Source organism: Electrona antarctica (assembly GCF_951216825.1).
Source record: "Electrona antarctica genome assembly, chromosome: 12".
Classification (NCBI taxonomy): Eukaryota; Metazoa; Chordata; class Actinopteri; order Myctophiformes; family Myctophidae; genus Electrona; species Electrona antarctica.
Genome location: NC_136793.1, coordinates 51,149,802 through 51,176,476, shown reverse-complemented (window position 1 = coordinate 51,176,476; position 26,675 = coordinate 51,149,802). Strand labels below are relative to the sequence as shown.

The 26,675-nt window shown below is 43.8% G+C and overlaps 1 protein-coding gene across 3 annotated transcripts in view; it reads left to right on the top strand.

Moving 5' to 3' along the window:
• Positions 1 to 26,675, top strand: part of LOC306934678 (uncharacterized protein) — a 190,021-nt gene that overhangs the window by 52,523 nt on the left and 110,823 nt on the right. For 2 of the 3 annotated variants that reach the window (XM_079517350.1, XM_079517348.1), the window contains exons 6-7: positions 1,064 to 1,150; positions 24,668 to 25,252. In XM_079517350.1, the coding sequence (XP_079373476.1) occupies positions 1,064 to 1,150; positions 24,668 to 25,252 (672 nt within the window). The remainder of the gene's footprint in view (positions 1 to 1,063; positions 1,151 to 24,667; positions 25,253 to 26,675) is intronic. The other variant, XM_079517349.1, reaches the window with a different exon arrangement.

The following is a 26,675-nucleotide window of genomic DNA, read 5'->3' as shown; positions in this document are numbered from 1 at the left end:
CTTAATCCATTTTGAGCGGGAACCCCTTTTGGTGTTAGCATTATGTTATGCTTTAGCTATTGAAAAATAGCAGATCTACAAGCTCATAGCGCGCCACCGAGTGGCGCGCTATGAACTTGTAGGTCTGCTATTTTTGAAAAATCAAAAAAAAAGAAGAAAAAAAAAAGTTTTTTTTTCTTTTTTTTTTCAAAAGGGCACATTGCCAAAAGGGCAGGGGGTGCTCTAGCACCCCCTAGTGTCTATCTGTGCACGCCACTGCATCCAAACAGAAAAGTCATATGTGAGATTGCATTTAACAATGTTAAACTCACTTTCCTTTCCACTCGATTTGCCACTCACTTAACTTTATGCATGTGCAAACCCTCCATAGGCCATAGACGCACCTCCACGAATGAGTGATCAGGCCTTGCACAAAATGTGTCGTATGTCGTAGTTCGATATGTCAACACGATCAGAGATGACTGATAGGCCACAGGCTAATCACATGTCATTATTATTATTTTGCCTTGCAATGGCTTTGTATGTCTGTAGGTAACTAGGTATATGTACATACTTTATGTATTTTATTCATGTAGGCCAGTCACAATTATTACATAATCGCCTAATCACAATTACTTGAGATAAGCGCAATTACTTTTTGCATAATCTTCATAATCGTTTCAATGTTGGAAAATGTTAATATATTTTCAAACATGTAATACAAATAGTGTAAATTGCAGATCTACAAGCTCAAAACGATGCCGCCTTTTGCGCTTGTAGATCGGCCATTTCCACTATTAATGTGTTTTACGTATGAGGTTATTAAAATAATATGTAAGTTATCTGTCATATCCGCCCTGTGCACCTATAGTTAATGAAGACCAAAAGACAAACAGAAATATACAATTTGTTCCCAATGTTCAAATGACAGAAACACGCAATTATTTGAGCGACAATATATCAACCCCAAGTAAAATGTCATAACGGTGACAGCCGTAAACATGTGCGTGAGTGTATGTATATGTTATACATGTGTTGGAATGGAATTGTATTTATTTAAAGGCTCTCCTCCCTTTCGTTTTAGAGCAATGAATCATCTGCTGGCGACGTCTTGAACAACGGCATCGAAGGCTCCACAGATGAGAGGGATGTACATATGGTGAGGACACCGGTGAGAGAGATTGAACTGTCATGTGGCTGAATGAGAAATGTGGTGTTCTTCCTTTGTAAACTGCAGGGCTGGACTGGGACAAAAATTCCGGCCCGGTCATTTTAGCGTGAATTTGGCCCAGGACCGGCGCACACCACAACCAGCGCACAGATGGCAGAAACTCTACCGCCCCGCTCCGTCGAGGCACACACAAACACACAAGCCCTAATACCACCACTTTTACAGAACAACATAAATTATATTACAAACCAACAGACAACTACACACAACCACCCTTTGTTGCTCTCACAAGAATGATGCTATGGCAAAAGGATTCAAGATAGAAGAGGGTTTATTTGTCCTGAACTGATACAGGTACAGTTAAATGATCATGATGGCACTGGCAGAATGGCAGCACGCCCGGACCTTTCCCGGTGGCCTGCTGCCTATTGGCCTGCCTGCCTTTTTATTTATTTATTATCATATCATATAACTTGAGCGGCCCACTACGGTCAACGGCCCACCGGTAATATGCCCAGTACGTCCTGTGGCCAGTCCACTCCTGGTAAACTGTAATTTGGTAAATGCTCTTAGGGCCCTATTTTCGTCAGTGCCTTACTACTATTATGTCTAAACTTCTTTTATATTCAGCTATTAGTGTAGATTTCCATCCTAGACAAACATTAAATTCCCATTGACAATGAATGGAGAATTCTACGTCATAGTGTCTGAGCAAATCGGCTTTAGTGTCTTGAGTGGTGCAACCACTCCCTTACGGAGCTATGGGTGTGCATGGGTGGCTGGGTGGCTGGCTGGGTCTGAGCACGAAAACAGCATGGTTGTTTTTCACCACCTGTGCGCAACCTAATGCACACACACGCATAATATTAACTGTATATATGATGATTTTGGGTGTGCCGGTACAGTACAGTGACAGTACAGTACAGTAGAGGGACCCCCACACAGTAACTCTGTCATTTCTCAACCGTTTCGGACGCGGGGCGGCACGCCGGAATTCTGGATTCAGAATCATGAAAACCCCCTAGTTTGACACATGCCATCACATGCTACTTAAAGCATTATGACAATTTGAAAATAATGCCTTATAGGTGGTTAATGGTGGCCATATGGATTTGGCAGCTGTGGCGACCCCAAAGGTCGCCGGCTCGGGCGCCCCTAGCTAAATCATTAGAGCATGCCCTGGGCTACAGTTGGGTGCCACCGATATTGTCCCTTATCATTTGACCCATTTAGGCCTGACCTCAAAATGTTAAAAAATCCTTCTAAATCCTCCAGTTTTCTGAAATAAATATTTTCACGATTTTTCAAAAATAGCAGACCTACAAGCTCGTAGCGCGCCACTCGGTGGCGCGCTATGAGCTTGTAGATCTGCTATTTTTCAATAGCTAAATTATAACAATGTTTAAAACACCAAAAGGGGTTCCCGCCCAAAATGTGTTGACTGTCCTTTTGCGCAGATCACGCAAACCTCAGCAAAAAGAAAAGGACAATATCGATGGCCTCCAACTGTACATCTGTGCAAAATGTGGCGCTTTTAGACGAATTGGCGCGAAGTCACCCTTATCTCTCCCTAAGCTCCTCCACTATGAATTTATTGTGTGACTCTGGATCAGGGTGCCACTGAAGACGTGCACACACAATGCTCAACAAATCGTCGCAAATCGGGGCAGAATTGTAGATCGGCTATTTCCGTTTGTTTTTGCACAAGTCTGTCGTATGACGAAGTATAGGTCTCTAATTTACAAGGGGTGTCGCTGAAAAAGTGCGCTGAGATTCTGCTCAACAAATCTTCCATGGGTTAACAAAGGTTAAGGCTGAGGAGCGCATGATGTCATGCCCCTCTAGGGTCCTGGGGGGGGGGGGGGGTGTATTTCCATATCGGTATTTATACTCGGGATATTCACAACGCGTCGCAATGTAACGTAAGTTTGTTGCTCGACTATTAGAAAAAAAACCTTGGCAAATCCTAAAGAAATGTTTGGAATATATATGTATATATATCCCTGACACACTAGTCCCTAACACAACATATTATGTTCAGATGATATGATATACATATCCATGTGTGGGACCTTGACATGTTGGAGAAACACTGATGTACTGCCATGGACTTCCTCCATTATTTTTGGGACCGAGCCATCGATTCTGATTTGGATTGTGTGCCGTGCACATTTTGAGTGAGATAACACAACTGGGAATAACAGCGGTTCATCTGATCACATCATGTGTGTGCACCGCAGCGCGCTGGCCAACGACGAACGCGCGTCATGGTTGGTAGGATTTGCTGTGTAATCATTGTAACACAAAATGTCAGCGTAGGAGTAAGAGGGGACAGCTGGAACAAGCAGCCGATGGCAGCTATAGCTAGGGCTGTAGATGTTCTTGGAAAGGGACTGATGGAAGTGAAAGGGCGGCTTCCAGGGATTTGTCACTGCTGGTCCCTCCCTATGAAAAACTGGCTTCGTCAGGGACGTGCGGAGAGGCAGAGGCTGAAAAGAAGGCACTTTTGGACAAAAATAGCAGATCTACAAGCTCTCAATGCGTCGCAGCTATTTTCGGGGGGGCAACCCAGCACTCGTTAGCTAGTGGAGATGCGGTTGTACGACATGGATTTCTAAACAAATTTGTTCAACGCAAAATACGGTGTTCAAGTTCAGGAGAAAAAGCAATTCTCCTGAATGCTGCCTTCCGGCATGGCATGGAAAGGAGTGGCATTAGCATTTCTTTCACATAGGACATGCTGCATTCATTCGTGGTCTGGAGAGGGCAGTTGTTTTACAGACGGGTGAAAGGGCAGGGCATGCACATTTCAGTTTATTTCTGTGTGTTTACCATTATGGATTCATTTCGGTGTGTGTGTGTGTGTGTGTGTGTGCGTGGGCGTGTGTGCACGCGCACGGCCACGGTGCGCACACGCTGAAAGCTGTGCTGTGATAAACACCCCATTAGGGAGTAATGTGGGACAGCCCTGCAGTTCATTCACTGTGCCTCACTAGCTACATCCTTGCTTCTGTTTACCAGCCCAGCTGGAAAATCTATTAACCAGCTTTCAGCACTGCAGACCTCTGCTTAAATGCAAGATCCTGCTTTATGAACATGGATATAGTACATGTAGTACAGGGGCGACTGTGGCTCAGGAGGTAGAGCAGGTCGTCCAATGATCCATGGGTCGGCGGTTCGAATCCCGGCTCCTCCTGTCTACATGTCGAAGTGTCCTTGGGCAAGACACTGAACCCCAAATTGCTCCCGGTGTGCTGGTTGGTACCTTGCATGGCTTCCGCTGCAATCGGTGTATGAATGGGTGAATGTAATGCACAATCTATGTAAAGCGCCTGGGATAAAGGCGCTATATAAAAATGCACCATTTACCATTTACATTTGATCTAGCCCAAAGCTTAGAGACGCACGGCTGCAACTTGGACGTTTGATGCTCTTAATATCCGTGCTTAATATCACTGCTGCTCCGTGGAAATCTGGGCGAGGGAAGCCAATGCTCAATGCTCTCCCCTCCTACAGTATGTCTGTTAGCATGTCCTTGAGCTTCCAACTCCTCTGCACGTGGGGAAGCTGCCTGGCCGTGGCTAGCGTTCCACCATGGGATTCAGCATCAGGCTGTACTACATTACAATTTACAATGTAAGCGTTTAGCAGACGCTCTTAAACCATTTACGTCGAAATAAAAATAAAAAAATCTTCTAAATCCTGACAGTTTTCTGTCAGGATTTGCGACACATTTGCCACATTTTCACGATTTTTCAAAAATAGCAGACCTACAAGCTCGTAGCGCGCCACTCGGTGGCGCGCTATGAGCTTGTAGATCTGCTATTTTTCAATAGCTAAATTATTTCATAATGTTTAAAACACCAAAAGGGGTTCCCGCCCAAAATGGGTTAACTGTCCTTTTGCGCAGATCACGCAAACCTCAGCAAAAAGAAAAGGACAATATCGATGGCCTCCAACTGTACATCAAATATATAGAAACGGTCATCAAGTAAGCTAAGAACCTATATATAACATCCGTCTAACAGTAGAATATCTCATCCATCGCCACTAGGGGGCGCCAAAAGGCCCTGACCGCCACCATATATCTTTTTTTTTATTTTTTATTTTTTTTTACCATGTTATAAAACACGAAAAACACGTCCTTGGCGCTCCAGGACATCATGAAAAAGAAGTTAAATAAGTCCTTGGCGATGGATGAGATACAATGTACAATGAGTAGCCTATACAGTATACGTAGTATACAGTTTATACACATGACTTCTGTTCCTTCTGTACTGCATACAGTACTAATCTACTATGGCCACTTTACAAGCTCACAATGCGTCACATAATGACGCCTTGTTCTTGATGCCTTGTTCTTGACAATTTGTGGACATATTTTTTTAAATGTAGGGGAATAGGCCTATCTCACAGCCCGCTTTCCACGCCCACTTCCCACTGTCTTTAACATTAGCATTTACATGTTTTTTTCTCTGGAGAATCTAAGTACATTTTCTAATGTAAAAATGTGACAGACCAATATTATTATGAAGCAAACAAGATGGTAAATCAGCTCGAACAGATAGAACAAACCTTACCTTGAGAAAACAAAAGTTGTAGACTTCTTAAATGACCTCTGTTAACATGTAGCGTCTATGGAGTGACGTCACGCTATCACCACTAACCCCGAAAGGGGGCGTATTAAGGGGGGGGGGGGGAAATTCTGTGAGATAGGCTTATTGGACGCCAGATCGAAAGTGGTTAATAATAATAATAAATATAGCTGCAAGCAGCGATAAGGCGGGACCAAGAAAGAAGACGATACGCAATATGCACAAATAAGAATCACAGGCTGAGTTGTTCACTACCTGGATTTGAACCAGTGACCCTGTGGTCCAAAGGTGAGAGCTCTACCGACTGAGCTATGCAGACACAGTCCGTTGACTCATTCTAAACGGTAACATCATTCAGTATTTTTGGTAACAACTGTCCTGGTCTTTATCCATTACTACAGTGTGTTTTCACGTACAAACTTCTCTTTGGCATGACCCTCTACCATACTGTACAGTTGCAAAAGCATATGACGCTGCATGTATGTATTAGAGGCAGAAGAAGAATTTTCACAAACCAGCCATTTTCATTGGCTCATAAAAAAATCTTAACTTTTCACTTAAACAAAATGTACTACGATTTGTTGTCCGTATAGGTCCAAAGTTCACGTGTAGACGTTTTTGTGCATTTTGATCAAAGATCCTGGGAGGAGATATATTTTAACTGTATTTCATATAATTCAAAATGGCGGGTGATCTAAAGGTCAGAGGTCAAAAGTCAGAACACGAAAGTTGTTCGGCATGATGAGACAAATGTGTGTATCAAAGTGTCATTGCCAACGGTCAAACGGTTCATGAGCTATGCACGTTCAAAGTTAGCATTTTCAATTGAGCGCTATAGCGCCACCATTTGGCCAATCGTCATGGGCTTCGCATAGTCACCGTTTGGCATGTCCCTCTACCAGATTAACGCGTTTCGCAAAAACCGACTGCACGGTTCAGCCAGAACAGCTATTTTTGGCGGGAGAAGGAAAAAAAACACAAAAACAATAAGTGACCAAAGTCACTTCGTGACTTCTTGGTCCCTTAATAATAACAGTTTCTATCAGAGCCGGTGTTAGAATAGCTATTGGACAAATGGACATGAATGGAGTAAAATGGCTACAAATATACACGAGTGGATGGAGCCCTCGGTGAGCGTGTGTGTCTTTTTGGTGAGCTGACTTGCTTGTACAGATGGACTGTTTGAGACTTGCACACACAGGTGCCCTTAGGGTTCCGTTCCACCTGCCGAGAGGTCAGGGGCAGCGTGACTGATAGCTTGTCAGGTCCTAATGATCCTCCAGGCTATCCGCTTTGACAGTCCTGTTAAAAGAGATATAGTACGCTCTGAGGACCAGTGGCGTGCACAGATAGACACTAGGGGGTGCTAGAGCACCCCCTGCCCTTTTGGCAATGTGCCCTTTAAAAAAACAAACAAAAAAAAAAACCTTTTTTTTTCTTTTTTTTGATTTTTCAAAAATAGCAGACCTACAAGTTCATAGCGCGCCACTCGGTGGCGCGCTATGAGCTTGTAGATCTGCTATTTTTCAATAGCTAAAGCATAACATAATGCTAACACCAAAAGGGGTTCCCGCCCAAAATGGGTTAAGGCAACCGGCCGGTTCCACGCGCTGCACAAGGTGCCCTTTTTTCACTTGAGCACCTGCCCCTCTAAATGTCTGTGCACGCCACTGAGTACGCTCTGAGGACATGTTGAAGAACCCACGAGTACCGACGCAATCGGATAAGGATCAGGGCCCTGGTCCCACTTGACAACATTTTAAAGGTGATTTGAGTTGGCTGTCATTTCTCACCGAGATGTTTGATGTTGTTGGAAGCTGATACTGATCGATTTGATACATCTCATCAAATCCCTGTTCCGTTCACGCCTGAAGCTGAGCAATTAAAATGGAAAAATGTGTCAGCAGGGAAGCCTTATCCCTTCCAGCATCTCTCCAGTTGGGACAATGGCTGGACGTAAACGTTGACACGGTGTTGAAATGAGTCACGATTGCAAAGTGTCTCTGACACATATTTGAACCCCGTGGAGATAATGTTTACAAGGTGTGTTGGGGGCAGGGGCGTAGGGAGGCGGGGGGGGGGGGGGGGGGGGCAGGGAGGGTATTAGAGTACACATTTTGGTACCGAGGTCAGAGTGCAGACTTGCAGCTATTCGCTGCAAGTCGAGGCAAATCTCTCTGCGTCCCACATCAGCCCTCCAGATGTAGACCCCAGCTTTTACAACAGAGCGCTACTTCGCGCGCGCGCGCGCGCGCGCACACACACACACACACACACACACACACACACACACACACACACACACACACACACACACACACACACACACACACACACACACACACACACACACACACACACACACACACACACACACACACACACACACACACACACAAACTAAACTTAAAAAGAAAAAACTTAAAAAGAAAACTTTAAAAAAACCGTAAAGAAAACTTTTAAAAAAACACACACACGCACACACACATACACACTAAAAAAATAATTTACTAAAAACTTAATCTTAATCTTAAAAAAACACTTAAAAAAATAAAGAAAGAACTCTACGAGCTGCGTTCGCTTCCTGCGTTTGCACGTCTTACTTGTATTTATGATCTATACGTGAGTGCGATGATCGTTATCGGTAACTCCCACAATGCAATTGGGGTATCGGCTGCCTACTAGTATCAATCATTTTTGTAAGACTATAGGGACCAGGACCACCCTTTTTTGTTTCTCCAAGTGATGGATATTTCATCTTGAAGTTAAACCTTTTCGGTCTTGATTGTGCATGCCATATGCGATGTGTGCACAGTGCACACACATCATCACTGTCGGGAAAGGGGGAAACCGTGTACAGTTGGGTGCCACCGATATTGTCCCTTATCATTTGACCCATTTAGGCCTGACCTCAAAATTTAAAAAAATCCTTCTAAATCCTCCAGTTTTCTGAAATAAATATTTTCACGATTTTTCAAAAATAGCAGACCTACAAGCTCGTAGCGCGCCACTCGGTGGCGCGCTATGAGCTTGTAGATCTGCTATTTTTCAATAGCTAAATTATAACATAATGTTTAAAACACAAAGGGGTTCCCGCCCAAAATGGGTTAACTGTCCTTTTGCGCAGATCACGCAAACCTCAGCAAAAAGAAAAGGACAATATCGATGGCCTCCAACTGTATGTCCAAAATCGTTCTTTTTCGTCATTAGTTTTGATGGATTGAAAATGGTGCGCCCTATTGTGAACGAGTGTAATGCTTTATGGTGTCGTCCACGCACAGTTAACAGGTCTTGTGCCCGAGATGGAGATTGATAAAAACGACAGATTAATGATATCAAAACCGGTCGCATCGCTCCACAGCCTAGGAGCGCTTGTTGCGCAATCCTCGATGTTGCGCAACAGTGAGACGTCATCGAAAATGTTCCCTCCCCCCTGTTTAGCCGACGGAAATCTTAAAACGTTAATAACTCGCAATCTAAATCATCCCGCCTAATTATACAAAAAAGGTTATGTGTTAGACGGGCCCCCGCTGTCCAGTCGCGTTAGATTTAATTACCTCCCGTTGTCGATCGCATCGAGAGTGTTTTGGCTACACTTAGCTGCTACAGCCACATCTGGAACAACATCCAGTCCATCGGTAAAAGTGCTCCGGGCGCTATAAACGCTGGGCTCATTTTATCAATGTGTTAAATAACCCCGGGCAATAAATGTCACTGTTAACAGTTGTTGTATCGAGTTGTACTTGAAATGTACTGTAATTAATAAATCAATCAATCAATTTCAGGAATTGAAAACAAAGAATCTGTGTTCCAATGGATCCAATATAATAATTATTTTAGTCACAATTTTGCATTCATAAACCCCACAGTCACACTGTTCTGGCTATGTCACCTATAGCCATGTCACCATTGTGAAAATATGCAAACGCACGGAAAATAGCCTACCTACGTGCAGCAAGGTCAAAATGCATCACATCCAGTGCGTGTGTTGGAGATTGGCTATTTTCACTAATTACTACTTGTGTGTCGCTGTCATCATGACATAATGGAGATACTGACTGTTGCCCGACATTTACAGTAGTCGCTATATCAACATTTCGTGCGTTACCGTTAGCTGGTTGACTGTGTCATAGCAATGACAGATCTAGGAACTAGATCACAGAAAGATAAAAAGCCGGAGATAAGTGCTATGTAACTATAGTGTGTAAGCCTGCCAGCCTGGGTAGCATTAGTCGGTTCTGTGAGCCTCACTGTGTCTCGCTGCTTGGCCGTGTATAAACACGGAGCAGGCAGAGAGAGGGTTTTTTTAAGTGGGACGTCGTCGTCCTCTGTACTTGTACCACGATACCACGTGTTTTTGATCTTGTCTTATTGGCAGCGCTTAACCCATTTTGGACTGACGTCGATTAAACAAAAAAAAAGGCTTCAAAATCCTAACATTTTTCTGAAAAACCCATGTTCCTATGTCAGTGGTGCTTAACCGTTTTCATGTCAAGGACCCCCAGAATTATCTCTTATTGGGCCACGGACCCCCATCTCAAAAGATGTACTTCCAGGGACCCCCCCCATTTTAGTTAAAAATGTTTGCTCCGAAATATATATTCAAAGATTTGCGCCACATTTTCACGACTTTTCAAAAATAGCAGACCTACAAGCTCGTAGCGCGCCACTCGGTGGCGCGCTATGAGCTTGTAGAGCTGCTATTTTTCAGTAGCTAAAGCGTAACATAATGCTAACACCAAAAGGGGGTTCCCGCCCAGAATGGGTTAATCTGTCATCTTCAATCTCAAGGCCCTTTTAGGCCTTGAAATCATGCCCTCTTGGCTGGCCTGTAATTTCACGTATAGCCAAGCCTCATCTGAAGACGATGTGTATATCAGGGAGAAAACACTACCGTGCTTCATCTACCATCACTACCCTATCATGTTAGACATTCAGTAACACGCGGCGGCACAGCTGATCTGTACACATGCCGTATAGCCAAAGAAAGCCTTGCGACGAGAAAACCAGTGGTGCCCCCGAACTCATTTTAAACCATTTAGGACCGAGATTCTGTCATGACGGTTTTCTGAAAAAAACTATGTTTCTGCGTCGACGCCAGGGCTCCACCGGACGCGTTGCGTCTCCGTCGCGTGCGTCAAAAAACGCACCGGTTCAATTTTAATGCACGCGTCGCGTCTCCGTCAACGCAACGCAACGCAGCGCGGGCAGTGGAGCCACCCTTCATTGATTATTGGTGCCACGCTACGAGCTTGTAGATCTGCTATTTTTCAATGGCTAAAGTAAAACAATGCTTAAAACACCAAAACGGGTTCCCGTCCAGAATGGATTAAACCATTTAGGACTGAGACCAGATTCTGTTCTAAATCATGACAGTTTTCTGAAAAAACTTATGTTTCTATGTCGGTGGTGCTCAAATTATTTCATGTCAAGGACCCAAAAGATTATTATGTAATCGGCCCGCCGACCCCCATCTGACAATATTGTTGCCCAGAAGCAAAGATTTGAGTTAGAAACGTTCGCTCTGAAAGAATATTATATTCAAAGATTTGTGCCACATTTCCACGATTTTTCAAAACTATAGCAGATCTACAAGCTCTAATGCTTTAAAAACACCAAAAAGGGGTCCCCGCCCAGAACGGGTTAATTGAAACCAGTGTTGTTTTTGGCAGCAAATTTGGATTTTAGTTTTAGTCATAGTCTTTTGAATAGTTTTCATTTAGTTTTAGTCACATTTTAGTCACCTGGAATGTGTTAGTGTTAGTCTCGTTTTAGTCGACTAAATGTCATGAGATTTTAGTCGACTAAATCTACAGTTTATTTAGTCGACTAAAATGTATTTTGGTGGGCATTGATGCCGTCGTGAGGACTGTTTTTACACTTGCTGAAAATAGCCGATCTACAAGCTTGTAGATCTGCTATTTTCAGCATTCAACCAAGTGTAAAATGACTTATACTGGATCTCTTGTCCACTAGTCCCTTCCTAACATTTTAGTCTAGTTTTTATTTGTTGGCGAAATTGTCAGTATATTTAGTCTTAGTTTTAGTCATCATAGCACAGTTTTCATTTAGTTTCCATTTAGTTTTCTTCAGTGGAAAAAGGTAGTCGACGGACATTTTTCGTCGACGAAAACAACACTGATTGAAACCACATGTGTGAGATTCAGACAGTGGCCTCGGTATAACAGCTATAGTGTTGACCGATACTTATCGATGTATACAGATCAAGCAGCTCTGTCGCAGCGTGCATATTTGCGATGGGACTTAGAGCAGTTTATTTGCTCACGGCTTTCCCTCTTAAGCACAACACGGCATACCTACGAAAGCCTCGCAGAGGTTCCCCCCCCCCCCCCCCCCCCCCACTGCCCGCAAGAAGGCAAGAAGAAACACCACATGGATGGAACTATAGGTTGATGTCGTGGTGGTGGTGGTGGTTTATATTAGTACATTGATCCCAATGTTTAACGGCCTTGTGGTTCCTCTGCTTGCAAACTCCCAACGCTTTGATTTAAGCTGCTGTAGATCGGCTCCCCATTACTCTTCATTTAAATCAGATTATGCCCTCTATGACATCATTAGCGGATCGCTGCGTGCGGCTTTTCTGTTAGGAAGAGTCATATTATGTGATTACATGAGTCAGTACGACTCCTGCTAGCTATTTTCGATGGCTCGGGAGTTCTACATTCATGGTAATTGCCCCCCCCCCCCCCCACATCTCCTCAACCACAACCCCTTTGGGGGAGCTCACTTCAGCCGTAACTTGTGCAGCTACGGTCCCCATGGCAGCTCTTGATAAGTCAGAGGGTGAAATTTGGGAAGTTTTCATTTGATCAATTCCTTCCTAAGTGTTGCACAAAACCTTGGCTAAGTACTCGACCATTTCATCCGATCATAGACCCGACGTCGTTTTGCCTTAACGTGTTGATTTTTCACACATTATTCTTCTGCTTGGCCACCGCGTGCCTCCCCTAGTCTAGAATGACTTCAAAAATGAATTCCACACAGTACACATTTGTCAATTTGAGAACCATTCAGGACGGGAACCCCCTTTTTGGTGTTTTAAAGCATTATGTTATACTTTAGCTATTGAAAAACAGCAGATCTAGCAGACCTACAAGCTCATAGGGCGGCACCGAGTGCGAGCTTGTAGGTCTGCTATTTTTTTTTAAATCGTGACAATGTGGCGCAAATCTTTGAATATATATATATATATTCTTTCACGTTTTTTTTTAAACTCAAATCTTTGCTTCCGGGGGAGTCCCGGGAACGACGTATTTTCAGATGGGGGGGGGGGGGACCTTGACATGAAAATGCTTGAGAACGACTGACACACGTAGAAACATGGGTTTTTCAGAAAACCGTCATGATTTAGAAGGCATTTGTGTGGAATCGTCCTCGATCAGGTCTAACACGGCAGTGTCTGACGGCAGTATAGAAGCATGTGTTCAGGAGCCCAACCTTCCATCCTCTCTCCAGAGCAGGCGGGAGGGCCACTGCAGTGGGTTGTGGCAGGCGGCAGTGTGTGTGTGTCAGTGTTGTTTTTGGCAGCATATTTTGATTTTAGTTTTAGTCATAGTCTCTTTAATAGTTTTCATTTAGTTTTAGTCACATTTTAGTCACCCGGGATGTCATGAGATTTTAGTCGACTAAATCAACTGTAGATTTAGTCGACTAAAATGTGTTTTGGCGGGCCTTGATGCCGTCATAATGACTGTTTTTACTCTTGCTGAAAATAGCCGATCTACAAGCTTTTAGCGATTACAGCTTGTAGATCTGCTATTTTCAGCATGCAACCAAGTGTAAAATGACTTATACTCTCTCTAGTCCCTTCCTAACATTTTAGTCTAGTTTGTATTTGTTGACGAAATTGTCAGTATATTTAGTCTTAGTTTTAGTCGTCGTAGCACAGTTTTCATTTAGTTTCCATTTAGTAGAGGGAGGGAGGGAGGGAGGGTGTGTCTATAGAAGCCATGCAGGGTGTGCCTGCCTGTCCCCTGTATGGTCTCACCATGGTTCCAGGGTGTAGGTTTGATGCAGTGAATGATCAGAGAACGTGAGCACCGTCTGCCGTTGTGAAGAATATCACCACTGTGACCCGCACTACATTGTGTCTGGTGGGCTATATAGTCTGGAGGAGGATAGCGGTAGACTTTTTTTTTTTTCCCCCTCCGAAGCAGCTGGAGTGAGTGTGCACATGCATCCGCTATAGCCATGTGGATCGCGTTAACCTGGATGCTGGGATTCCTTTGGCTGCAGACGTCTCTCCATATGGGATTGGCTGTGCGAGGACAATGGACAGACAATCATATTATGGTATGTTAACCCATTCTGGGCGGGAACCCCTTTTGGTGTTATAACCCTTCTGGACGGGAACCCCTCTTGGGGTTCTGTACAGTATGTACAGTATTCAAAAAATAATAATATTTGATGCTGGTATATAAATATTTAAAGTTTTTCAGAAAAACTTAGGTCAGGTTTTCAAGGCATTTTTTAGCCTCAGTCCAAAATGGGTTAAGAGATGGAATGGACCATGATGGTGTTTCTATGTTGTCTGTGGTTGTAAAAAAAAAATGTTGTAAAGTTGCCCTATGAAGCATTAACATATTGTCGGGATGCTGCTTGCGATGGGAATAAAATATAAGAAATGGATCATTCAAGGTTAGGTAGGAGAGGATTGGCCATCAGGCTGACATGCATCTCAGGGGAATATGTTTCTATATGGATTCCCTGATTAGGACATGGTTAACATCCAACCTTTATCCTAACATGACACTCTTGTTCTTCCCGTACAGTACCGTGAGAGTTCATTGGACTCATTAGTTTTGTCATGGTTCTTCTGTATTGCAGCCAGTTTGTAAACGCCCTCTATTCATCGAGGCCCCTTTAAATAGATCCATATGAAGCGATGCTTCTCTTCGCCAGCACACATGGGCACTTCTAGAGCTTGGTTTCTCATCATACTGTACGCTGTCTGATGATTTTAACACTTTAGCATGTCTGAGAGGCCATTTTGACCGTTTTTTTTATTTTTTATTTTGAAGTTGATTATCTTTGGACCATGAAGCTTTCAGAGGGTTCCCCTTCCATGACCACCATCATCCATCACCGTTCCATCATCTCAGACATGTTTGACATCTGAAAACATTTCTAAATATGAATTTAAGCACATGCTACTTGTGTCTCATTTGACTTCAGTCATGCTAGTTAAAGGGCGTGGGATGATTTTAAAGGGCGTGTGAAATGGGATTTGAATGGAAAGCTTGGCATTCAAAAAAAAACTGTGCATCCTCAGCAAAACAACAATGTAAGCACAAGATGCATGTTTTGTCACCCACCAACCATATAGCCGGGACATCCCTGGTTTTAAATGCGCTTTTCTCTTCTTTAAAAAAAAAATATATATATATATTATATTTGGGGCTTTTTCTGCCTTTATTTGTGACCAGGTCTAGCAAAATGGTCCTCATCTCGCCTATAATGATTTTTTTTTTTTTTTTTTTTGATTTTCGTTTTTTTCATATTAACACAGTTAATTATAGGTTATAGGTTTTCATTCCAACAGATTATTGATTTGGGCAAATTAAATGTATACATTTATAAGTCAAAGTAGGCTAGCCAGCTCTAGGTGTTGAAATGTTGTGAACATTCAAAGGGGATTTTCTCAGCTTTGGGTAAAACGGCACAATCATTTTAAAATGGTCATATCTCCTTCAAATATTTTTGATTGTGTACACTGTACAGTAAGCTGACAGGAAATGGCGGGGAGAAAGATGGGGTGTGACACGTGCAGCAAAGGTCGTCGGGATCGGGAGTCGAACCCGCGACACGCTGTCAGGCTTTAGCATTAGCAGTTTATAGGTGCCCCGGCCGGTAGGCCGGCCCAGGCCAACCGACTAGATCTTTTAGATAGAGTAGCACCCTCAAGCTGACATGCAGGTAAAAAAATCACCATTGGCTGCTGTGAACGGAAATCAGTTTAACACAGATTGCACTCACATCATTTTGACATATCATGATCCATGCGTAAACACAGCTGAAGGTAATAACATTATTTATTTGGTCCATAACATTTATTTGGGCATAACCAATTTGCGCTGACAGCAGTATCTCCATACGTAACAGAAACACAGACGGACACCGCCACATACTTCAACTTTAGAAGTTTACAGGTGTACAAAATTATGAAATATTGAAATATATTTTTTTGTACAAGATCCCAACATTTAGCAGTTTAAAAAATAGTCTTAATTATAGAGAAAACAGAAGGAAACAAAGTAAAGTCGGATAACAAGGTACAATGTCAAATATACACATCACCATCATTTTCGACCGCGGTCGAGATCATGGATTTCACAATATCACGCCAGACTTTCCGGTTCTTCATTGTCATCCCCAGTTCCTGCTTACTGATTGCCTGTGTCCCTAGCGATGACATCAGCGATGACATCAGGGAACTGTCCTATACACATAAGGCACATGGTTAACCCATTTAGGCCTGACGTCGAAATAAAAAAAAACGTTCGCCCTGAAAGAATATATATTCAAAGATTTGTGCCGTATTTTTAAGATTTTTCAAAAATAGCAGACCTACAAGCTCGTAGCGCGCCACTCGGTGGCGCGCTATGAGCTTGTAGATCTGCTATTTTTCAATAGCTAAAGTATAACATGATGCTTAGTTAAAACACCAAAAGGGGTTCCCGCCCAGAATGGTTTCAAATAGAAAATCAAAATGAGGCATAAAGTCTGTCTCTTGTGAAAATAGACAACGCTACAGTTTCTTTTCCAAGTCAGAAACACCATCTAGCTTGCAAAATATGCATAAGTTTGTGCATAGAGATGACGCTGATTCAGCAGTGCAATGGAGTGTACGTATTCACATAGTCCTATCATAATGTCAACTCACAAATGCTGACATGCTGACACCACCGACCGGTCTGCTGCGAGAAGTGTCTGTCGTAGTAATGACGACGTTGACGTGTAGACTTTCAGGAACATGCCGCTGATGACTTTTGACCGACATCGCTGTCCTCCCTCCCCCTCTCGGTGTCATTTCCTCCCGCTCCTCCAACCATCTCTCCTTCTCGTCTCATCCACCAAAGCCCAGGGTGCTTCCTCAAAGCCTCCCTCCTCATTATGGAGCCCCTATATATGTCCTCAGATGATGGAATGTGTTTGCCCAGCTGCGGTTTAAGGCACATTCTTCAACCGAGATCATTTCCTTTGCCCAGACACAAAGGTTGCATAATTTATTGAAGCCCCCCTAACACCGTCTCTCAGCGTTGCAGTTCTTGCAGTCTTGAGTGTTTGTGCTTTAAAGCAGCATTCAGTGATTTGGGTGATTTGGATAACCACCCAGTCCGCCCCGGTAACAAAATGTGCACATGCACGCTCTACAGTGGGGGGAAGTGCAACAGGCCAACAGCATGTGCACCAAGGCCCGCCCCCACTCGATCATGATTGGAGGAAGGCCCCTCTCATCCTGATTGGATGAAGGCTTTCCCACCCGCCACCAAAACTGAAACTAGGGTTTTTTTTTACCCCAGGGGCTCACTGGGGACAGGGAGGAACTCCTTATATGGTCAGCACACTCTATAGTAGGGAGGTTTATTAAAAAAAAAAGAGAAAATAAGTGATATTTGAATGAAGTGAAATCACTGAATATACCTTTAAACGTCGGCCTGTAGTGCAGTCACGTCGGCCCTGCTGCCAGCGTAACTATATCGCCATCGTCGGTGGTGGAAACCTTACTATGTCCCAAAACTGTTTTCAGAAAAAACAAACGATAAACTTTGTTCCAATGCATCCAAATGTACAGTATTTTGTCACAAGCTCTTGTTAAATACTTGTCATTGGTTGAATATTTATTAGGGTTGTCAAAAAAATAACTGGGTTAACTGAGTTAGTTAATTTGTGAAATGAATTAGATGAACATTTTGAATGCATGCTTATAGATGACCTGCCCGTAATCCCATCCACTCTGGCACTATAGTCATCGCTCTGGTATCTGATGGCTGAGAATAAAAGAATAAAACATTTGCCACAACAATATACCGGAAATCACGTGATATTTTGGACATGGTTCGAACGGTGATTAATCATGATTAATACATTTTAAGCTGTGATTAATCTGATTACAATTTCTTTATCGTTTGACAGCCCTAATATTTATAGAACCCACACTCACACTTTCACTCACTTTTACTTTCACCAAAATAACTCAATTATTTGCTACTTTTGTGTGACACTGTACTATAACGACAAAGTATATAGCATCGATTTACAAAACATCAAAAGGAGATGCATGTTTCCCCCCCCCCCCCCCAGACAGCAACAGCGATATCGGAGAGCTTGTAAAGTAATCAGTCAAGGCATGTTATGCCCATTCAGGCCTGACGTCGAAATTTTAAAAGAAAATCTTCTAAATCCTCCAGTTTTCTGAAATAAATATTTTCACGATTTTTCAAAAATAGCAGACCTACAAGCTCGTAGCGCGCCACTCGGTGGCGCGCTACGAGCTTGTAGATCTGCTATTTTTCAATAGCTAAATTATAACAATGTTATAAAACACCGAAAGGGGTTCCCGCCCCAAAAATGGGTTAATGTCCCAGGGTGACATCATTTTGTTTACGTTGTTTACGTTGTTGGGTTGTAGAAATTGACCCCTAATAAGGGGCAAAATAATTTCACATTGTACGGTTCCATGTGTGTCGGCTACACATTCAACCCCCAGGAAAAATGACTGTACTGTACTTGAATACCAAATAAGGTTCAGTGAATTCCAGCCTGCCTCGCAACAAGTAGGGACCTAAAGAAAGACCTTTTTTTTTTCCTGGCTTGTACGGTACGGATGTACAGTACTCGCCTCGTTTACGTTGTGCACGGTATGCTTCAGACCTGACGTTCTCCACTACTCATCGTGCAATGCTGTGTCCAGCCTATTGTATATTATATATATATATACAATTACAATCAATCATGTACTGAAACCGGTAATGTGTTGTTTGTATCGCTAGACATTTAATCCACTACAGGATTTTGTGTGTGCGTGCGTGCGTGCGTGCGTGCGTGCGTGCGTGCGTGCGTGCGTGCGTGCGTGCGTGCGTGCACATTTTGATGATTTAGATTTATGGCTTTTCACAGAGCATTTACTTTGACCTCAGTCAGTGTGGCTGACGTGAATGGGAAACGGTCTGCTATGGTCCCGTCGCAGAGATCAAAGCATCTGGTTGTATGTATGCGTTATACTACAGCCAGGCCGCATGCTGGCCTACAGTATGCGGCCTGGCATAACGTGACACGACCCTCTTTTGTAACATCACATGCACCTAGCAGTGTGTGTCAGACTTGATCTTTCTCCTCAGGAATAGAGTAGACTCCGTAGCGTGGCCGCTAGAACAGCCGGATGGAGAACCATGTGAGGTTCCCAGTTCGACCCCAGGCTCGTCCCAGAGTCGGTGTCGAAGTGTCCTTGAGCAAGACTCTGGACCCCTAATTGCTCCCGATGTGCAGGTTGCTGACTTGCATGGTTTCCTCACTCGTTTTTTTTTTTAGAAATTCTTCCGTGGGCCGCAAGGGGGCGCTCCGCGGGCCGCAAATGGCCCGCGGCCCGCCTATTGGGGAACCCTGCTGTACAGTATGTGGACCATGGTGACATTGATCAATTCTTGATAAAAAAAGCTTCTAATATATTATTTAGGCCCCAAAATCTATTAAGGCAACCGCCCGGTTCCACGCGCTTGCACAAGGTGCCCTTTTGTTTTTCACTTGAGCACCTGCCCCTCTAAATGTCTGTGCACGCCACTGCTTACCGCTATTCCAGTTCTCACCCATCGCGATTAGCCATACTAGTATAGTGAACAGTTTGGAGCACCTCGGATATAGCCTGGCTAATAAGCCAGACTCAAATCACACTGTCGTGTGGTATTTGAGTCTGGAGATGCTGTGTATGGATCTTGTTTCCCGGGGGGCGGGTTCAAACATTTTCTCTTTGACGCAATTGGTCAGAGCTACTGTCAGTCAAAGGTCTCAAGCATTGAATGTCACTGTACCAAAGCCCGCCCATATTGCATACCGTGTCCCGATTGGCCACACCAGTTCTCTGGTGTAGGAAATGGGCGTACAATTGAGCCTCTCCAGACCGTAATCCGCCGGCAGGCAATCTTTTTTTGCAAACGGCTGATTCGGTCTGGCTTATTAGCCAGGCTACCTCGGATAGGCTCAACAAAATACACTCTCAGGTGCAGAGAGATCAAATGTCTGCTGCGCTCTGTGAAAGAGGACGGCAACAATGTCAGCCTATACAGTTGGGTGCCACCGATATTGTCCCTTATCAATTGACCCATTTAGGCCTGACCTCAAAATTTAAAAAAAAATCCTTCTAAATCCTCCAGTTTTCTGAAATAAATATTTTCACGATTTTTCAAAAATAGCAGACCTACGAGCTCATAGCTCATGAGCTTGTAGATCTGCTATTTTTCAATAGCTAAATTATAACATAATGTTTAAAACACCAAAAGGGGTTCCCGCCCAAAATGGGTTAACTGTCCTTTTGCGCAGATCACGCAAACCTCAGCAAAAAGAAAAGGACAATATCGATGGCCTCCAACTGTATAGTCCCAGATAAAGGAGCATTGTCTATCTATGTAGAGCCTAATTTATACTTTCTACGCCGTAGTATGGCGGTGTATCTTGACGACGACGGCGAACTGATTTTCAAGCTATAACCCACGGGGGGAAATATGTGTCTGTATAACGTGCATGTATTCTGTTTCATCTTTGTGCAGCTCACCTGCACGCTGCTGCGATCTGCTTCATACTGAGCATATAGCGCTATGACGCAGACTTTGAAGTTGATCAGGTCCAGACCTATCTTACACTGGCCTGGTTGTATAATGGTGATGCTGTCCAGGCATTGAGTGACTGGAGAATGTGCTTGAGGGATGTATTGGGTTATAGAAAGTTGTCCTAGATCGGCAGCAGTACATTGTACCACATACCATCAGCTTCTCATGTCCCCGAGTGTGGATTTAAGGATTGTAGTGTGTAAAAGTCCAGCATTTCACCTATACATCTTAGTGTTCTTTCAATTGTGGAGTAGGAAACAGCGAGACAGGAGACCTTAGTTGCGTAGAGGTAGTTTACTGATGCTCCCACATAAATCTATTACAGACACTCTGTCGTAATAATACCAAAGACTCTAAAAATGGGACCCTGTTTGACACTCAGCATCAAGGGTTGGATTGGGGTTAAGTCCCTGTGACATACTAGCGTCATGTCCAGGGGGTGTACTTGTACATCAAGCTGCCTCACGCTCCTGCCCTGTGGGCCTCATGGCTCGGCAAGGCTACGTATTACCCAAGAGGAGAATTAGCAAGAGAGGCCAACTTTGCTTTACTTCCTGTATCTGCGTGAGGTGGGCGGTAACATTATTAGGAGACAGGAAGAATGTTGGAGTCTATTCATTTCCAATGGGAGAGTGAACGTGAACACAGCTTCTGAACCATTCCTTAACTCCATGGTCACTGAACTAAATACTGGACCGAATCATCACAAGGCACACAATATTTACAAGATATTCATAGTAAAATGGCTTCTTTTAGCGAGACAAATCAGGAGATGACATTTCTTTATCCCAGCAACAAACTCTCGCGATATTTGAGATGAGTCCGGAAGCCTCTCTCTGTCCATCTGCAATTTCACGGACAACACATAGGGGGCTCTGACCCCATATTTAAGATGAGAATATGTGAATATTATAATGTGAAATGAATGGACATATTTAAAACGATTAGAAATTATCCTTATGTGCCCAAATTAGAGCTGGCATACTTGGTCTGCATATTGAGACAGGCAGATATGTAGGCACGGTTGAGGAGGATAGATTATGTAGTCTGTGTGATCTAAAGGAAATTGAAAATTAAAAGTATTTAGTTTTTTATTGTCCATTCTACAACTCTATTAGGGAGAGACTTTTTAATGAGATAGATCCAAATCATGAATTTACATGGTTGGAGGACTATTTCAAAAGTACACCTTGTCAGTTGTTTTCAATGTACTTTGTTAAATGACTTGTCAGTGTTGTTGTCTTCTTCTTCTATCGGGTTTCATGGCGGTTGGCAAACCTAAATGGTGCATTACCGCCACCTACTAGACTGAGTGTGGAAACAGTGTTGTTGTCAGGGGGGGAGGGTGGAGGTCGGGGAGAAGCAAACCACGCCTACTATATTTAGGAGACCATTTGTAGGCTTTGTGTACCATTTGTGACTAAATTTGACTGAGGGACTGCCATTGGATTTTTTTGAATTTTCGTTTTTTCATGTCATATGAAAGCAGGGAATCATAGCTTCAAATTGACATATTGGTTGTTCAGTTTGGCCCACCAGTTTTGGAGATATGGCTCATAGAGTTATGTCTTGCAGAAAACAGCGAGTTGAGAAAACAGGCTTGAAAGGTTCACTTCTGTGGTCTCTAACATTACACCTAGCTACATGTTTAAGCATTTATTGGAGCCTCTAGTGGCTCCAATGAAGTTGGCCCATCTTTCATACATAAACCATCTTTGGTATTACTTTGTCGTAATAATAACAACAACAACAACACACATTAACGCGGAACCGGAAACACTGAGTTCTCACTCTCCACCAGTGCTCTTAAAGGCACAATACCTCTTGGGTGAATGTCTCTCACAGTCTCAAGATGTGGGTCACCACACAATTATATTTGCCTTATTCTATACATTCTTGCCTGGCCTATTTACGGCTTACAGTACATGACAGAGCTGTTGAGCCCATCCACCACTACGATGAGACCATTTGGATTATCTGGTCAAGGCACTTTTTGGCCCCCTACTATAATACTCTTTTGTCGTCACAAGGTTACACTAGGTGTAATATAAAGGAATGGCAAAACTTATCATGAATTGCTAGCCTGATAAGAGTGTGCAGGGTCTTTGGGCTGGATCCAGGCTAATGAATTGCACTTACAAGAATATGTAATATCAAATATAAAATGGCCAAAAACAATATAAGTAATATAAAATGGCCAAAAAAATATGTCACGGTGTGACAGTGTTCCAAGGTTTTTGAACGCATCTTTATATAGGTTAGCCTTTTTATCGACATTTAGAGCCATTCTCTTTGTCTGCTTGTTTTGTCTGAATAATAATATGTTTGTCCGTTGAATGCATTTATTTTCAATTGTGCGTCTTATATACTTCCGTTTGTAATATCTCTCTCGTCTATTATTTGAAGCCCTTATTTATAGAGCGCCGAGTCCCGCCCCCTTTCAGAACGACGAGAGAATTTCCCATTCATGTTTCCCATAGACGTTTCAAAGAGTATTTATTAGTATTGACCCGTTCTGGGCGGGATCAACCCCTTTGTGTGTTTTAGGCGTTATGTTATACTTTAGCTATTGAAAAATAGCAGATCTACAAGCTCATAGCGCGGCACCGAGTGCCACGCTATGAGCTTGTAGCTCTGCTATTTTTGAAACATTGTGCCAATGTGCCGCAAATCTTTGAATATATCATTCACAGTGAACGTTTTTAACTCGACTAACTAACTAACTTTAGATGGGGGGGGGGGGGGGTCGGCTGCCAATTTCATAACATTTCTGGGGTCCTTGACATTAAATAATTTGAGAACCGCTAATATTTGTAGAATCGTCCTCAGGTCTAAATGGATTAAAGGTATATTCAGTGATTTCACTTAATTCAAATATCACTTATTTTTTCTTATTTTTTGGATAATCCTCCCTACAATAAAGTGTGCTGACCATATAAGGAGTTCCTCCCTGTCCCCAGTGAGCCCCTGGGGTCAAAAAACCCTAGTTTCGGTTTGGGCTTTGGGTGGCAAAGCCTTCATCCAATCAGGATGAGAGGGGCCTTCCTCCAATCATGATCGAGTGGGCCGGGCCTTGGTGCACGTGCTGTTGGTCTGTTGTACTTCCCCCACTGTAGAGCGTGTGCATGTGCACATCTTGTTACCGGGGCGGACCGGGTTCTTTTCCAAATCACCGAATGCTCCTTTAAAGACCTGTAAGCCGAACAAAAAATTAGAACGAAGAAAACTCAAAAACAAGAAAGGATCACATAGTGATATTTGTCAGGTGAAAGAAGCGCTGGTTTCTTTATTTAGTAACGGACGCTCCTCTCAAGCGGCCGGTCTCAATCATGACATTGCGTTACATAACATTGGGTGTCTCTAAAGATTTCCGTTACCTGCTTCCTGGTCATGTGACCTGAGTAACCAATACATGACGGCAGCGTGTGTGGCAGCCAATCGGGACTAGGTCCTCAGTATGACTCATGTACTGTATGACTAGGTACATGAGCTTTCACTAGTCAGGTTTCACCTAGCCTGGAACTCACCTATGCTTTCTATGGCATAGGCAGCTCCCGGCAGGATCCGCCGGGAGAAACTATGCGCAGCTGCTAGACATGAGACTACCGGTAATTAATTAGAGCGACAGAGAGAGAGGGGAGTGTGTGTATATGTGTGTGTCAATTTAACAAAGGTGCAGACGATCAGAAATCAGCAGAGAGTGAGTGATGTGTGCGCTACTCTATGCCGAATTGAAGTGGACTCGGACCCAGACTTTTTTTTTCTCCCTGGAAATAAAAACGTCTGGGTTTCCGAGGCTAGGTTTCACCTGACAAAAAGTGTTTGTTCGGTCCAAATAAATCTCATAAAGCTCATAAAGCTCGCCACCGAGTGGCGCGCTTGTAGGTGTGCTATTTTTTAAAAATCGTGAAAACGCGGCACAAATCTTTGGATATATATTCTTTCAGAGCGAACGTTTTTTTATATTTCGACGTCCGGCCTAAATGGGTTAAAGAAAGTGCTATACTGTAAGTAAGATTTTATTATTTACTTCCTTACCAGATGATTATCATTGATTTAAATGTCCTGTCTCTCCTCAGGATGCTCTATCAGAACACGAAGACAAAGCCTCCAGCTCTGCCGTCGAACAGGAGAATGTGCTCGTTGATGAACCCGAGACTCTGGAGACTGTGAGACAGTCTGTCGACGAATCCTCGCCGCCCGTCCGAATCCTAAATGAAAACGCCTCTGCTAAAAAAAGTGCCGCAGAGATCGACGACGGGGCTTACACCGCGGCGGCTACACGTAACGACGACAACAACATCATCAACTTGGACATCCCATCCCCGCGCGATTCCATTCCACACACGTCTGACGAGGCGGCGGCGGCGGCGGCGGCGGCGGCTTCTTCTTCTCACAACATTAGTTTTCTGCTGGAGGAGAACGTGATAGCTTTCGTGAAAACGGCACCGGCCGAGGAACATGGGAAAGATGCCAGCGGCGGCTCCCCCCCGGTCATAACGGAGGGGAACCGCGTGGAAGAGATGCCCCCTAGTCCTCCTAAGCAGAGACACAGTACGCTCTCTTCGGGACCCAGAGAAGGTGATGTCGTTGTCGGTTCCGACGACAGAAAGTACCGGCTCCTGAGGGGTCCTCCCGGACGTTCTGGGATATGGGGGAAAAGAGTAAGGCTGAGCGCAGACCTTTACTGCATTGCTGTATGCTTGTTGGATGAATGTTGTGTAGTGTCATGGCCGCCCCAATGCATTTCCAATGGAGGTCACATGGTTTGACACAACATTTGTGTTGTGTGAGGGGGAGGGGGCAGTCGAAACACAGCTGAAAGCCATACAACAGACCATGTGACCTCCATTGGAAATGCATTGGGGCGGCCATGACACTCACAACGCTGTAAAGGTCTGAGTGAGGCCTAAGGGTGCACTCACACGGTTAATGCAATTCTCTGTGCTCGTTGGATCAATGCTGTGTTGTGTCATGGCCGCCCAATGCATTTCCAATGGAGGTCACATGGTTTGACACAACATTGTGTTGTGTGAGGGGGAGGGGCGCATTCGACTGCGCCCCTCCCCCTCATACAACACAATGTTGTGTCAAACCATGTGACCTCCATTGTATAGCTGATGCATGCAGACCTGTTGAATGTTGCAAGCTCGCAATTCATTCCCAATGGGAGTCACATGGTTTGACACAACATTTGTGTTGTATGAGGGGGAGGGGGGCAGTCGAAACGCAGCCGAAAGCCGTACAACGAAAATGCGCTATAACAGGCCAATGTGAAAAGGGTGGGTTATATTCCTCAGCCTAGTAGGAAAGTCTGTGAAAGAGTTCACGTAAATTGCACGCTGCGTTCATAATTTGAGGCTTTTTGTTCAAAACGGGCCAATCCTGCAAACAAGCCAATGTTAGCCAATTAGGATGGAATCTGAAAAATATCGGACAGATCCGTCTTGAACACATGACTATAGAAATAGTGTGTAACGATTTGTGGGATTTGGACAGAATCTGGAGGAGTAATATCAAAAGATTTGATTTTCAAAAGTCGGCCTCCTGGTGGCGCTATAACGGGCCGTTCTGGAAAATTTGGGGCAGAGGTTCATCGTTGGCATCCAGGGAGTGTGTGTGCGAAATATGGCATCGACCGGGTTAACGGGGCCGGAGATTAGCTGGTAACAGACAGACGGACGGACGGACGGACACACACACGGACTCATACACACACGGACGGAGTGCAAAACATACTCTCTCCCCATGCCTTCGGCCTGGTGGAGACAATAAGTTATAGATGACTGAGCACGCAGTAGGAGAATGGAAATAAAGTAAAGCAAGGCCAAACTAATAAGTAATATAGTTAATTGTTTGTATGCCGGATGTACTGTATCTGGGCAAACCTTTTGTAGATGACACCCAGCATTGCAACAGTACCTTCCGGTTTCACCCTCGCATCTCCCTGTGCATTGCCTGCTGTGGAGCATTTCTGGGTGGATGGGGGCGCGCCTCACACTCTGACAGCCTGTCCTGATGAATCCGTTTTCATTGAGAGAGAAAAAAAGAGCACATCCAGAACAGTGTTGATTTCGTCAACTAAAA